Below are 15,947 nucleotides of genomic sequence, written 5' to 3' on the forward strand. Positions count from 1 at the left end.
TGACATACAGTGTGCATATAAATAGTAAGTAACACAAACATTTTTGTCAATAGTATTCTCACCAGGGAAAACCGGTTTTATCAATGTCAGGGGCATCCAACAGATCGTTTCAGTAAATTATCTGTTCGGAAGGCCTTTAATCCCCTCTGATTTTCTTAAGAGAATTGTCAGCTCGAACTTTCGTGATATGAGAAATTTAATGTCTCTTGTTTTCAGATTGTAAAAAAAAAAAATGTTGTTTTGGATACCAAAGAAAGGTCAGCTATCATTTTCGGAAAGGCAATAAGACCTAAGGTTTTCGGGGAATGTACGAAAAAGCTCTAATAAATTCGAGAAAACTCAAGTTCCCCTAGAATAACCGAACAGATAAAATTTTTTTTAGCGCAACCTAAAATTAACCTACAGAGCTTTAAAAGTACTCCAGATAGCCTAAAACATCGTTTAAAAGGATTTGAGAGAAAACGGTTGTTGGGTGCCCCTCCAATGTGCAGTTGTGTTCTGGCATCACTCTACTCTATTGCTATGTACTTTTATGTTAATCAATTGATATGTTAAAAATTGGTAAAAAAGGAATGGTTGTCACTGGCTAAAAATATGGTTATCGGACGTTTCGGCCACTACTGTTGCCTTCTTCAGCAAAAGATGGAAAATGCAAATGTTAAACGGCGTCCTGCTAGAATATGTAAAAGATGTGTGATAAAATTAAATGAGCAATAGTCTCTAGAGTATTGTTAATGAGTGTAAAAACTCTTAATGCCATTGTACACGTTCGGTAGCGCTATGTGTTCGTTTATAACGTTCCTGTCTCGCACGGAATGCCAAGCTTCAAGAATTAGTCTTTGTTTCCATACTGATGATCTGTCGACAATTTCAACGTTCTCCAAATCTATTTGGTGACCGTTGAGCATATGGTGTTTGGCCAATAAAGAGTTTTTGTCCAATGTTGCTATAGCCTTTGCGTGTTCTTTCATACGTGTTTTTAACGCGCGTGATGACTGACCAACATAAACACAGTCACAATCTTTACATTTGATCTTGTAAACAATGCCTCTGGAAGCCTCTTTCTCGATCTTGTCTTTAGGTTTTTTGAGTATGTTCGAGATGGTACGAATAGGTTTATGGGCGACCTTGATATTGAAACCTCGAAGAACGTTTGCGACTCTTTCGGAAAAACCTTTGGCGTAGGGGAGGATGACAAAACCACGATGGTCGGTATCATTCGTTTCTTGTTGTCTACTCAATTGGCGGCCATTGTGAATGAAATTTGCAGGGTAGTTATTAGTGGTAAGGGCTTTCGTTACTCGTTTAGTTTCCCGTGAAACTTCCTCCTCCGTGGAAGGAATGTTCCTTGCGCGATCCATGAGAGTGCGCACGACCGAGTGTTTATGCTGAGGATGGTGGTGTGATTTGAAATCAAGGTAACGGTCGGTGTTAGTAGCTTTCCTGTAAACAGACACAGCGATCGAGCCATCTTCTTGTCTGGTTGTTTTTGTGTCGAGAAAGGCAATGGAACCTTCTGATTCTATCTCGATTGTAAATTTGATGTGAGGGTTGATGGAATTGAGATGTGAGTGGAATTCATCTACGTGCTCTCTTTTAACACATACGTGGCTGTCATCTACGTATCTAAACCACCATTTAGGAGGGTTAGGGGTCGATGAGAGAGCCTTTTCTTCGACATGTTCCATGACGAGATTGGCCAAGATGGCGCTGAATGGGGATCCCATCGGACAACCGAAAATGTGTTGGTAATGGTTGCCTTGGAATATGAAGAAATTGTTGTCGAGGACAAACTGTAGAAGTGTCATGATATTTTGGATAGACAAGTTGGTTCTTTCCGGTAGTGATTGGTCAAAGTCCAGTCTCTCTTTAACCACTTCGATTGCTAGGTGGGTTGGAATGCAAGTAAACAGTGACACGACGTCAAAAGATACTAGAATCTCGTCGGGATCTACTGACAAGGTGCGGATCTTTTCGACGAAAGATGCACTGTTTTTAACTGTGTATTCATTATTCTGAAGTGGCGACAAGATGTTGGTGAGGTATTTGGATAGTTCATATGTGGGAGATCCAATGGCACTCATAATTGGTCTGATAGGGACGTTCTCCTTATGGATTTTAGGAAGGCCATAAAAAGACGCTGGTGTGGAATCGGTGCTGTGAAGTTTGTAGTAGAGCTTCGGTTCCAGCTGTTTCTTGCTGCTGTCATGCGAGGCTGGCTGATCTTTAATTTGTAGGAGAAGTTGGTTGAGGGATTTTTCGGTGCTCGATGTTGGGTTCCTTCTTTTATCTGTTATCTTGTGGTAGGTTTTGTCGTCGTTTAGAAGGTTGTTTATTTTGTCGGTGTAATCGTTGGTATTCATCACGACTACGGCTCGGCCCTTGTCGGCTGGTAAAATTGTGACCGACGTGTCTTTGGCGAGGTCTCTGAGGGCTTTTTCCATTTCATTGGTAATGTGGTTTCGTTGAGGAGGACGCCAATTGTTGATGGCGGAGGTGACCGCCATTGGATCTTTGTTTGATTGTGTGGAGGAGAATGTCAATCTCAGACATTCTCCTCCACACAATCAAACAAAGATCACAGTGGGAAGCACAACGGAGAAGGGAGAGTCACAAGAAGAAACTCCATAACATCTTGCCACGTCCACATGGGCGCGAAATCAACCTCAAGGAGAAGTGGGTCGTGAACATCTCTGATAGACCTCTATCTACAAGTGAGCTTTCAGCATTAAGCCTCAACTTCAATTTTGCCATCACTCCTAAGGTTTTGCCAGTGCCTCAAATTGTTTCCTCAATTGAATCCGGCATAGATCAGCTCCCTGACGCCGAGAAAGACCTTATCAGAGCTTCGGTCACCTCCGCCATCAACAAACTTCTCTTCTCTAAGCTCTACTACAAACTTCACAGCACCGATTCCACACCAGCGTCTTTTTATGGCCTTCCTAAAATCCATAAGGAGAACGTCCCTATCAGACCAATTATGAGTGCCATTGGATCTCCCACATATGAACTATCCAAATACCTCGCCAACATCTTGTCGCCACTTCAGAATAATGAATACACAGTTAAAAACAGTGCATCTTTCGTCGAAAAGATCCGCACCTTGTCAGTAGATCCCGACGAGATTCTAGTATCTTTTGACGTCGTGTCACTGTTTACTTGCATTCCAACCCACCTAGCAATCGAAGTGGTTAAAGAGAGACTGGACTTTGACCAATCACTACCGGAAAGAACCAACTTGTCTATCCAAAATATCATGACACTTCTACAGTTTGTCCTCGACAACAATTTCTTCATATTCCAAGGCAACCATTACCAACACATTTTCGGTTGTCCGATGGGATCCCCATTCAGCGCCATCTTGGCCAATCTCGTCATGGAACATGTCGAAGAAAAGGCTCTCTCATCGACCCCTAACCCTCCTAAATGGTGGTTTAGATACATAGATGACAGCCACGTATGTGTTAAAAGAGAGCACGTAGATGAATTCCACTCACATCTCAATTCCATCAACCCTCACATCAAATTTACAATCGAGATAGAATCAGAAGGTTCCATTGCCTTTCTCGACACAAAAACAACCAGACAAGAAGATGGCTCGATCGCTGTGTCTGTTTACAGGAAAGCTACTAACACCGACCGTTACCTTGATTTCAAATCACACCACCATCCTCAGCATAAACACTCGGTCGTGCGCACTCTCATGGATCGCGCAAGGAACATTCCTTCCACGGAGGAGGAAGTTTCACGGGAAACTAAACGAGTAACGAAAGCCCTTACCACTAATAACTACCCTGCAAATTTCATTCACAATGGCCGCCAATTGAGTAGACAACAAGAAACGAATGATACCGACCATCGTGGTTTTGTCATCCTCCCCTACGCCAAAGGTTTTTCCGAAAGAGTCGCAAACGTTCTTCGAGGTTTCAATATCAAGGTCGCCCATAAACCTATTCGTACCATCTCGAACATACTCAAAAAACCTAAAGACAAGATCGAGAAAGAGGCTTCCAGAGGCATTGTTTACAAGATCAAATGTAAAGATTGTGACTGTGTTTATGTTGGTCAGTCATCACGCGCGTTAAAAACACGTATGAAAGAACACGCAAAGGCTATAGCAACATTGGACAAAAACTCTTTATTGGCCAAACACCATATGCTCAACGGTCACCAAATAGATTTGGAGAACGTTGAAATTGTCGACAGATCATCAGTATGGAAACAAAGACTAATTCTTGAAGCTTGACATTCCGTGCGAGACAGGAACGTTATAAACGAACACATAGCGCTACCGAACGTGTACAATGGCATTAAGAGTTTTTACACTCATTAACAATACTCTAGAGACTATTGCTCATTTAATTTTATCACACATCTTTTACATATTCTAGCAGGACGCCGTTTAACATTTGCATTTTCCATCTTTTGCTGAAGAAGGCAACAGTAGTGGCCGAAACGTCCGATAACCATATTTTTAGCCAGTGACAACCATTCCTTTTTTACCAATTTTTAACATGCCTGGCTACACACCGAACATTTTTAATTGATATGTTTTTAAAATAAAAATGACCTAAAGTATGAGAACCCTGATTATTAAATTTTTTGGGTAGTTGCTGTTGGAATCCAAACTGCAAAAATTGATAACTCCATCATATTTCATATAATACGATTGACACCAACATTTTGTTTCTTGTTTTTGAAGGATTTTAGTTTACAGGAAAGATCACTGTTTGCCACCGACATGATATCTGATGAACAGAAGCGATGGGTTGTTGTTGGAATGGCTTTGACGGAAGTTGTGGCTCCCTCGTTACGTGATACCATCCAAAGAGGAATGGCGTTGCATTATTCATTCCTTGATGCACACTGCAACTCTCTGTCTCCACGTTGTAACCTGAGAACACTAACATTTAGCCGGGCAAGTAAAGATACCATCCTGGAATGTTTGAAATTTGAAAATATCAACAGTAACAGCCAAATGTATGCGAAAATCAAGAAAAACTACAACTACTGTGTATCTTCTGAGGTTGAACTGGCAAAGCTGTATCTTCCCAACTACCTTGCCAGGTTTTCAGCATTTGATGAGTCCCTGGACTTGAGTGCCATCCTCCGTCTACTGGGATGCTCTAAGCCGGCACCTATCTTCCCCTCCCCAGATCCTGTGCTCTCTATTCAGATGGCAGCAGATGATGTCAGAGACTACAGGAACAAGTGGGCACATGCTAATTTTAGTGAGTGGACTGAAGGTTTCTTCAATGATTGTTTTTCAAAGCTTGAGGTCTTGGTGAAAAGTGTTGGTCTGCCCGGTGTCAAAGAAAAGAGCTCATTAGATCAGCTGTATGAGTGGCAAACAAAAGGTGAGATTAAAAATTCAGGAGGTTAAAAATATATCATTGTTACTGTAATTGATAGTAACTGCATGAACTATTAATAACACATGTACATGGGGGTCCAATTTGGAGCTTTCAATGGGACAAGAAAAGTAAATGTGCCGTTGCAAACTACATGTAGGTTCAAGCTTTATGGCAGTTGATCCTCGGGGTGAATACAACTGCAAGGTCCTTTTTTTGGATATACATGTAGCCTGATTCTTATGTCAAAATTATCACTGGTCCAGCTGCTGTTTTATGGCAGCACATGGATGAGGTTCTCCATAGGTTGCTAGCATAGGCTCATATCCCTCACTTACTTCACATGACAAATCATGAGGATGTCTTTTGAGCATGTCACATTAAAATCACAGTGTACACCTTATTTGACTGAAATAATAATAATAAATAATGACATTAAACTTAATTTTCTTCAGTTAACTCTTTTGTTTGTCATTGTCATTAAGTCAATTATAGACTAGTTCCTGAAAAAATATATTTCCTTAGCAAAATTAATTAATTAAAATTAAAATTTAAAAAAAATTAAGTGAAGGATAAAATTTACTAGTTCAACTGCCACTTTGTCATCCATTTTCTTAGTGTTTTGATTGTTTTTTTGTCTCGTGTCCCCGTGACCGAAGTCACGTGGCTTCGTGTCCCCGTGACTAAAGTCACTTGGACACATTCCTGTGTAACACATTCCTGTGTAACCATTCTTTGCATTCCTATAATGTAACATTCCTGTGAAGATAGATAGATAGGTAGAAAGATATGGCTCGGGCAACTTGCGGGTTAATCAATTTTGGCTTCAAAAGACAGGTACAACAAAACCGACGATAAATTGACGGCGTTTGGTGCTATTGATTTTGGAAACTCGACTTTTAACCACGCTATACAGATTCGAGACACTATTTATTAATTTTTTTGTTACGGGGACTGGGATGGAGACCTTAGAGACTCAGGCATTTGTAGCTATTTGTGACAGGCTGTTTTTAGCATTTTATTTTGTTAATGTCTGAGCCCTCGTTTGCGTTACGTTAAATTAAATTTGACAACAAATAACAGGCTAAAACATTGAAGTGACGAGTTTCAGTCATGCAGAAAAATCTAAAGATGACAATGAGTGGTTAAAAACTAACCCCTAATGCGCATTTTCTGGGAATAAGCAAACAGGTATAGCTCAAAAAGATTAATTGTTAGGTTTATGATCAAATTTTTTCTCCACTTTACAAGGAATAAACACACAGCTAATAGGCAAATAAGTTTCCTTGGGGAGGGCCTGGCAGGAACCAACCCAAACTATCCGTACACAGACATATCACGCCATTTAGGCTGGGGTGTCCACTACTTTGGACCAAAAAACCCCATAAACAAACATATCATGCCAGTTAAGCTTGGGTGTCAGTTGCCATTTTTAGATATATCGTTATCTGTGCAGAGTGTCTGTGATCATCAAGGCTTGTGTATCACTTCTTTTTATCATGAAAAGACCCTCATCGGGTTACTAACGCATTATTTTAGTTTACCTCCCTTTAAATATAAATCAGTGTTAATCAAAACTCTTGTAGACAGGCCCTACAAAATAAATAACTCTTCTGAGGGTTTTCATATTGATATAAAAACCCTTTCTTATATTTTGAAACGTAATATGTTGCCTAATTGGGCTTATTGACAAATCAGTGAAGGTTATCTTAGTAACGTTAGAACAACAGAAAAGGACGCTTCCAAATCTGATATATCCAACTGCCATTTCTACAAGTTGTCTTAGATAGATTATTATTCTTCCTACACGGGAAGAAAAATTTCATATAATAATAATAATTATTGATAAGTATTGCAAACACGTAAATGCAAAAATTATTTCCTCTCCATTCAAACTTAGAAATATGTTTAGTCCTAAAGATTTTGTTCCAGATTCTCTTAAATCACGTGTTGCCTTGCATGTGAATCAAATAGGTAAAACGAATTTCGATTTTTGATTACAGCCATGACGTAACCATCAAGTATTAACATTCCATCTGGACTATCCGAAAATGTATTCATCGGAGCGTACTTCAGTAAGCAAAATGAGCGATCAATGCACCCCTGATAATATTTGCTGTAGTATAAAGAGTACTCAACATTATTCTGAGAAGTTGCCACCTTCGGCAACTCGTTTATTGAAAGACTATCGGTATCGGGTACCATTTTATTAGTTAATGCACGTAAATACATGCAATCTCCATGATATAAGATGTCATCGATATTTGTTTGTGTCCATGAATCTACCGAACCGATCAATCGAAAAGCAAAGCTGCAAGTGACATAAATGCACACTGTCGCCCTGATTACTGAAGACTTCATTATTTTGATGAATGCTTCCTCGAATAGTGTTAATCATTATAGATCGGCGAAAGCGATCAAAGAAAACGGAAAAGCTTACAAAACTCACCAATGAATGCTGCTGCAAAATGTGAATTTCATTCGTTGTAAGAGAGCTGCTGATTGGCTAGATTTCGAGTGCTCTCATAAGAACATAACTGATAGGCTGTTTCTTGATCTGACGAACGAACCAAAATTCTCGAATGCTTCAGCTATCTGAGGCTGTCTACCGGGAGAAAAAAGAACATATAATAAGGTTTAGAAAGGTGACACAATTTAACGACTAATTTACCAGATCATTAGGGAAATGACACAACTGCAATCTAAAATAATGTGAATACATATAAATAATCATGTAATAACAATCTTTGAATAGGTCCCTTTTTACTGATTCCTTTTAATTTTTAAATTTTTTTAAAATTTTAAAAAAATTTTCTTAATTTTTAAAATTTAAAAATTTTGATAGTCGTGTATACGTTTCGCGTATCCACAACTAAAAAACTGCTTCTTCAGAGGCACTATGATCCTGGTGATTTGGGATCACTGATACTGATCCAGATAATCCTAAAGGAACCCAACCTTAGTAAATCTGTTCATTTTCTGAAGTTTCACTGCCCCACAATAACTGGAGACATTTTGTGCGGATGAGAGACACTGGAGATCTTTTTACCCACAGAGTATCCCTTTCTAAATTTCCGACACAATTTTTTAATTTCAGTAGTCAGACCATTTTACAGTTGTCTGCTCACTGACCTGGCCTTTGAATGGCAGCGAGGCTAGAGGTGACCTTGTTTTGATACAGGCCCTACTAATTTTGTTGTGTAAATCAAGTTCTAAAGCTAACTAGGGAAATTACGTGACAAAAGTAGAGAGGTCTGTATCAGAGCAAGGTCACCTCAAGCCTCGCTGCCATTCAAAGGTCAGGTCACCGAGCAGACAACTGTTTTATTGATTCAACACGAGGGCACTAATGGCACGAGGCAGCCCAAGGGCCTTTGATTATTGGATGGGTTGGTGGTATGATACTCAAGTGAAAGCTGCCCTAGCTCGAGTAATTTTGCTCACAAAATAGACCACAGGTTTTGCTCAAGGAGCGGGATATTTTAATCTAACCTCAAAGGAGAATCCTAATTAACGAGGAATTTTCCTTCAAGGTTGGCAAATGGTTATGGGGCACTCAGTTAATGACGAGCTTTTAAAAATGGTACAACTAACCCTGGAAGACACTCGGGAGGAATTTGCGGCTGTTTCAGAAGCTGTTACCTCTCTCCAGGACCAGCAGCAATCTTTAGAAGACCAAGTTGAAGAACAAAAGCAGAGGCTTGATGAAATGTCAGCACAGCATAGTGAACAGGGTGAGAATTTCAACCGAATATTGGAGATGATGGAGAGCCTAAAAACACAACTTGGACAAGGTAGGTATGCTGTGAGTGTTTCTCCTGTAAAGCTTTTTACCTTACTCTCTCTCCCTGTTAGGGAAAGAGAAAGGGTTATTTCTTCCCTGAACAATTTCACCCTGAAAAAGGGATCAATGTCTTTTTCCGTTTCACCAAACTCGCTCGGTTTTGTACCACATTTTGTAGGAGTAGTCCTTACTTTCACGTATGGTCATTAAGCGCAACCATTTTTCTCTCACTTTTTTTCCGCTTCTCACGCGGAAAACCAAACGAAAACGGGTACTGCTCATGTTCAAGCTCAGGTCAGAGTAAAATGGTAGTAGCCTACAAACAGGCTCCTGGCAAGGGCTGAAAGAAAAAAAAACATTCGCGGGGGAAGCGAGCTGACGAGCGCGAAACTGAAGAATTCGGAGAGCAAAGCGATCAGGGCGGGGCGGGGAAGCCTGTAGCCAAATCAGTCAATGAAGTAATTAGACCTGTTAAGAAGCTACAGTAGGGCCCGGCGTCATAATATAAAGTGCAAGTAAGCATCATGTTCCCAAAATATTTCAAACTTCGTCCATCCAGAGCCAATACTTAGAGAGCTTATAATATATTTTGCAATATTTTCTAAAATGAGCCTCAACAAATTATAAGCGCATGGTGAATGCCAGAGGTGTAAGAGGCGAAGCAACATGCAGGCCTTTGGCCTCTACATATTTGCTATAGCACAGTCAAATGACTCCACTCTACGTAAAATTCCTTCCCATAGCACAGCATAGAGTGCCCTTCAGAAGCACCTGTGTGAAGCAAAGAAAGTTCAAAAGACCGAAAAATTAAAAGAGAATGGCAAATCGACAAAATGTCACCAACCGTAGGAGTCGTGTAGGGCAGTTGACCACATTTTACAAAGATCGGTCAAATATTTATCTCTTAGATGTCAATAATCAGATCATGATACCAGATTTTGGTATCAGAACGGCGGCATCAATAGAATGCCTAAAGGCTCTCTCGTTTCGTTCGCGGAGGCCTGTTCGCAGGCTAGTGAGGCCTGGTGGCCTCATTGTTAGTGCGCTTGCTTGTGGATTGAGCGGTCTGGGTTCAACCCCTAGCCAAGAATGTTATGTTATTGTCTTGGGTAAGACTTTACTCTCATAGTGCCTATCTTTACCCAGGTGTATAAATTGGTACCAACAAACTTAACACTGGGGGTAACCCCGCGTTGGACTAGCATCCCATCTGGAGGGTGTAGAAATATTCCTAGTCACTTTGAACATGCTTTTGAAACAAGCCGGGGTGAGGTAAACACCAACCTTATGGGCTGCCAAACATTTCCATGTTTAAACTCAAAGTTTTCTATGGATGGGTTTTTTGAAATTGTTTTCTTGTTTTTTTAGAAGGCCCACCTGTAAGGCCTTTTGATTTGGAAACCTTCCGCACCAAACTTGCTGACCGCTACAGAAGGGCAGCAACGGTACCAACGTCTGTTTGGTCCACCAAAAGCAAAGAGGATATTCGCCAGGTCTACACGCGTCTGTCCATGACGAAAGAGAAACAATCAGTAACTGTTGATTACACTGAACTTTTTAAGAAAACTAAGGAAGGTCTTTTTCCAAAGAGGATACTTGTTGAGGGCCAAGCGGGAATAGGAAAGTCCACTTTTGTGAAGAAGCTTTCTCTGGATTGGGTTGAACCTGATGAAACAAGCGTGTCTGAAGAAAGAAATGTTCTGAAGAAGTTCGAACTTGTCTTATTTATTAAGTTAAGAGAAGTGTCCCATTGCGATACCTTAAAAGATGTAATCAGGTGCTCCGACCTTTTTCCAGAGGAAGATAAACATCTGACGGACGATTTCCTTCGTTACATTACTGAAAATCAGGACAAGATCTTGATAGTATTTGATGGCTATGATGAGTATGAAAAAGGAAGCAATTCTGACGTTTATCGTGTTTTCAAGGCGGATAAACTGCGAGATTGCTGTGTCCTCATGACGTCACGATCCTCTCAGGCTGATGATGTGCGGGAATACGCAGATGTGGAAGCTAAGGTTACTGGGTTCAGTGGAAAAGACATCAGTGAGTACTTGGAAAAACGGCTTGGAAAGGCAGAGGCAAAGAACCTAGTGAAGCATCTCGAGAAACGAAGGCTGATTGATACAGCCAAAGTCCCCTTACTGACGCTCTTTTTTTCCATTCTATGGGAAAAGGGAAAGGAAGAGTTCATTGCCAGGGCGAGAACAAAGGTTTTTCGCGAAGTTATTCAATGCATTTTGGATTATGGTCACAGAAAATGTCCTTCTAGCCATTACAAAACTGTTGAGGATAGCAAGGACCTCCTATTTGAGCTTGGAAGAGTGGCCTTAGAAGCCCTGTTGAACGATGATCTTCTTTTTGAGTACGGTAAACTGGCGGCAATCAAGTGTAAAGCTCCTACCGGTATTATTCACGGATTCCTTCAAATAACGGAAGATGCAGAAAACGTGCGACCAGTTGAAAGGGTGTCTTTCATTCACAAAACAATTCAAGAATTTTTAGCCGCCTGGTATATTGTCCAGAAATGCATTTCTGAAGGTGACCTTGGGCCACTCAAAATGTATGCCAATAATCTTGAGAAGTGTCTACGCTTTGAGAATGTCTTTCAGTTCGTCTGCGGTTTGTCTAATGATGGAGCAGTGTTAGTTTTAGACCACTTCAATTCGATTAAACTCGCAGATCCCACCCTTGATTTATCAAAGACTATAGTTTTGCCAGGGACATGTAGTCACACGTGCTATGACGTCCCTCACAGACAAGAAACATTTCACGACATGGTTTTTGCGTTTTTCGGGGAAGCTCAATCTAAAGACGGACTCCTGAGACGTTGTATTCAATGTACTAGTGGAATGGTCCTATTTTCAGAACAACTCCTTCAAAACGTTTTGGAAGTCAGTAATGTTGCCTGTGAAATTCATTCTGGAGCTATCATTTTCAGGAAATTAACATCTGACTTGCCCTTCTCCCTGGGGAAGAACTTAAGATCGTTTTTGGATGGTTTGCGTGTAGCAATGAGGATAACAGAAACATCCGAAGTACTTGACCTGGGAGACTTCTACAGAAAGTTCCTAAATTGTGGCTTCCTTTGTATGTGTGATTTCAGTGCTATTTTACTGATGAATGAAGATAGGATGTCGTTTTACATCACCAATCTGACTGTTGCCTGTAAGCCGCATGAATCTATGTTTACTGGATGTCCTGTTGACCCTGTTCCAATTTACAAGTGGCTGGTAGAGAGCATCAACAACGACGAGAAACAGAGTAAATCCCTTCGCCTGGAGCATTTAGTACCACTTTCATTTCCTTTTGATGGAGACAGCGATACTAAATCAGTCGTAAACGAAGTAAACCTTGTGGCCGTGGAGTCGTGCCTGAAACATCTGCAGTCTATAGAATGCGTTTCCACTCGTAGCAAGGAATTGCTTCATGACCTTGGTGTCATTGCTGCAAAGTCCAAGTATCTGAATTGTGTAGATTTACGGGTTGAAACTGATGTGTATGAATTTCTGGAGCAAGTAAAAGAGAGGAATAATTCTTCTGTTCGGATATCCATTCGACATTTCCATACTTGCACGCCAGCGGGAGCGCAACGACTTGCCATTTTATTACCAAAATTCAACAACATCTCAGCGTTAAGTCTTAACCTAAAACATTGCAGTGATGTACTTGTGAAGACCTTAGTTGATGCTATCAAACACAATACTGTTAAGATACTTTGTTTGAAAGAGGTCGACTTGACGGGAAGTGCGGCCGAAGTCCTTGGTCACTCTTTGCGTCAGATGTTCGCTCTAGAAGTTCTTATTATCAATGGAAAGGACAACAACTTGGGACTTCAACAGATGCAAGCTCTGTTCGGGGGATTTTCTAAAGAATTACCCCTGAGAGAACTTGAACTTAGCTGTTTTCTTGTTGAAAAGAGTGGTCTTCCTTTTCTTCGAGAAAGCTTTAGGTTCTTTCCCAGACTACAGGTTCTTCGGCTTGATCAATTACGTATGGATTCTGAAGACGTCTGCCATCTCATTGCTGGCGTAAACTTTCCAGAATTGTATAAACTGCACTTTTCAAAGAACCATCTGGGTCATGGAATAAGGTCTATCAAGGAACACATTGTTGGTTTTCCGGAGCTCGTACAGCTTGGCCTGTATGAAGCAGGATGTTGTGACGAAGACATAAGCTGTATTAACGAGGCTGTGAAAGAGGTGCGACCGATGTTCAACGTTTGCACCATGACAGGTCTAACAAAGCTCTGGTAGATAGTAGAAGCAAGAAACTGATTCTCAGTGCGAATTTTTGAAACTATTCCGAACCATCCATTGAAGTAATCCGCGATTCAAAAGGATAGAACACTTTAGAACTACGTAAGCTGTTTGAATTTGTATTTCTAGCCATAAGAAATCGTTATGCCACATGTAAGCAAGGACTGTTGGCCCTTGTACTTGTTATCAAGGTTGAGCGGAGGGAGAGGATACCGACAAAATATGGCATTTATTTATATAACCTATTTATCTACAGAAGAAGCAAATAACAATTTATGAGCCACCACCAATGTTAGCTGTTAGTGCAAATTTGCGTTCAGTTTAGCTGTGATTTGTTTACAATGCTTGGTTGTAGTTCAAGCAACGTGTTTAGTTTCACCATGTTGGACTTTGCTAGTGTTATCAAGTCAGAAACACATGATAGCAAAATGGGTTTTATAATATAACAATTCAGTTTCTGAATAAGGAGAAACATTTCAATGCATTGATATTGAAGTATAAAGTGCTACAGCCGAGGGTTGTTTTGGATTTTGAAACGATCTTAATGAAGATTGTGTATATGTATTGTTTCATTTTCATTTCGTTTTATTTATTTATTCCATTCTAAAATTACAAAGATAAATATAAAGTAAACAAGTAAGAGGAGAAATGGAAAAGGGCAAAAATATAGCAAGCTAATTAGATACCCTTGTTTAATTGACAGTAATAATTAGGGTAAAATATGTATATATGTATTGTGTATTGATGTACAATACCTGGAACTGCTTTTCTGATCACGCCACGAAGTTCCTTATATGAATTAAACAGGCGTTTGGTGCAAATCCTTGCAAGGCAGGTTAATATTTCAAACGGAAAAAAAGACGCATTCTAAAGCTTGAATAGTTTGGTGATTAAAAATTTAATTAGTGTGGAGACAGGATCAATTGCATTACTTGCAAAAAATTTCGGATGTTTTATTTCCGACGTTTAATTTTCGGACACTATATATCGTACTTCGGACAAATTTCGGTCAAACGTTTCGGACACTTCTCTGAAACATAACTTAAGTAATTTTACGCCCACAAAACGCGAATTAGACTGAAATGACATCTGAAAAATTAACCGCAGCCTCAAGGTTTTAAAGATACACTGACAAGATAATTACACATCTCAACCAGTGTGTCAACTGGAGCTCACTTCGTGAAGGAAACTAAGAGCTTCGGAGTTACTTAAAAGTCATGACAGTACTGTTAATATTTCGGACGCGTAAAAACTTCGGACGGCTTTATTTTCGGACACCTTTTTTTGTCCAAAATTTACAGAGACCCAAATTATGCAAAACACACGGGCATGGGTAACACCGTCCAACAAGGTTAATAACAATAATAATAATAATAATAATAATAATAATAATAATAATAATAATAATAATAATAATGGTAATAATAATAATTAATTAAAAAATAATGGTAATAAGACTGAGTGGAGTCCAATTCGGTCTGTAATCATACGGGTGATTAACAAAATCGGACGACCGCGAAGCGGGAGTCCAATTTGTTATTCAGGGGTATGATTACAGACTGAATTGGACGACACAATGTCCTGTTACCAATTAATCAAAACTATTAGTCCATCAGCTGAGAGCCGAAAATTTGGGTCTATGGCTCACTTGAGAGGAACAGCCGAAACATTTCTTATCTTAATCTTCGACTATTAAGCATCATAAAAATGTATGATAGCAAGGAAAGAACGGTAGCTTTCACTTTGTAAATCAAATTTTAAATTTTGCCCTGTATACCCTTCTTTTGCCGCCATCTTGGATTTTTGGGGAACGCTTAAAAGTGGTTTGTATTCCTTCAATGTGAGCGAATAGTGTTTCAAATGTGAATTTTAACGTATCGGAACTACAAACAAGATGTGCATTTGTCTAGTGCTTGAATTATCAGCACATGACGTCATAATTGACGTCAAAACGCCTGATTATTGGTCACAATATGATCATTTTGCACTTATAATCATTGCAAAAACAATGTGAGGTACGGTTCTCAAAATTATTTCATGAAAAGTGGGCAAGTAGATAAAATATTTATATAAATTGCAAGTCTGTTAAAGCAAAACCCTAAAAACATTTGCGTGTTTCCTTCATCCAGCCCCAGTTCACAAACATGCGGTCTCACAAACGAAAGAGCAAACATGTTTCCTCTACACCATGATCTGATCAATGGTGGATGAATGCATTGGTGGTGGTGGTTAGGGCTCTAGGATAGCCCAGGAAGCTTCTTCACGACCATTGGACTATTACTTCATCACAGACTTACATCCATAAGGAGTTGGCTCCAGCACGCGTCAAAGAAGACATCAAAGCTGTAGGAAAGCTGGTGGATCAGTTCAAGGATGTTATCACCTAGCCATGGAAACAAGATGTAGCAGTAACAAGCTTGTCCACGCCGGGGTATCAAAGCGACAACAGAAGTACGTGATGACTTATTGCAGGCCCAGAGCAAGGTAAAGAAGGCAGTGAATGACTTTGTAACGACCGTTGCTCATCTAATCCCGCCTCAGTTTACTTAGATC

At 40.0% G+C, this 15,947-nt stretch overlaps 3 protein-coding genes across 3 annotated transcripts in view; 2 read left to right on the top strand and 1 right to left on the bottom strand.

The window, feature by feature from the left end:
* The window catches only part of LOC149108316 (uncharacterized), a 34,063-nt gene extending 19,848 nt beyond the window's left edge, over window positions 1-14,215 (top strand). The window contains exons 3-5 of the mRNA XM_089296223.1: window positions 4,703-5,357; window positions 8,885-9,145; window positions 10,504-14,215. Coding sequence (XP_089152349.1) covers window positions 4,742-5,357; window positions 8,885-9,145; window positions 10,504-13,391 — 3,765 coding nt within the window. The 5' untranslated portion in view covers window positions 4,703-4,741 and the 3' untranslated portion in view covers window positions 13,392-14,215. The remainder of the gene's footprint in view (window positions 1-4,702; window positions 5,358-8,884; window positions 9,146-10,503) is intronic.
* LOC149108317 (uncharacterized) lies at window positions 732-2,507 on the bottom strand. The gene has a single exon (XM_089295262.1). The coding sequence runs from the start codon at window positions 2,505-2,507 to the stop codon at window positions 732-734; it is 1,776 nt and encodes a 591-aa protein (XP_089151388.1).
* On the top strand, window positions 2,537-4,296 carry LOC149108318 (uncharacterized). The gene has a single exon (XM_089295263.1). It carries the CDS (start codon window positions 2,537-2,539, stop codon window positions 4,244-4,246), a length of 1,710 nt encoding a protein of 569 aa, XP_089151389.1. The 3' UTR covers window positions 4,247-4,296.
* Window positions 14,216-15,947: the final 1,732 nt, after the last annotated feature.

This window comes from Orbicella faveolata, unplaced genomic scaffold (genome assembly GCF_042242905.1).
Source record: "Orbicella faveolata isolate gen_17 unplaced genomic scaffold, um_ofav_v1 contig_26, whole genome shotgun sequence".
Lineage (NCBI taxonomy): Eukaryota > Metazoa > Cnidaria > Anthozoa > Scleractinia > Merulinidae > Orbicella > Orbicella faveolata.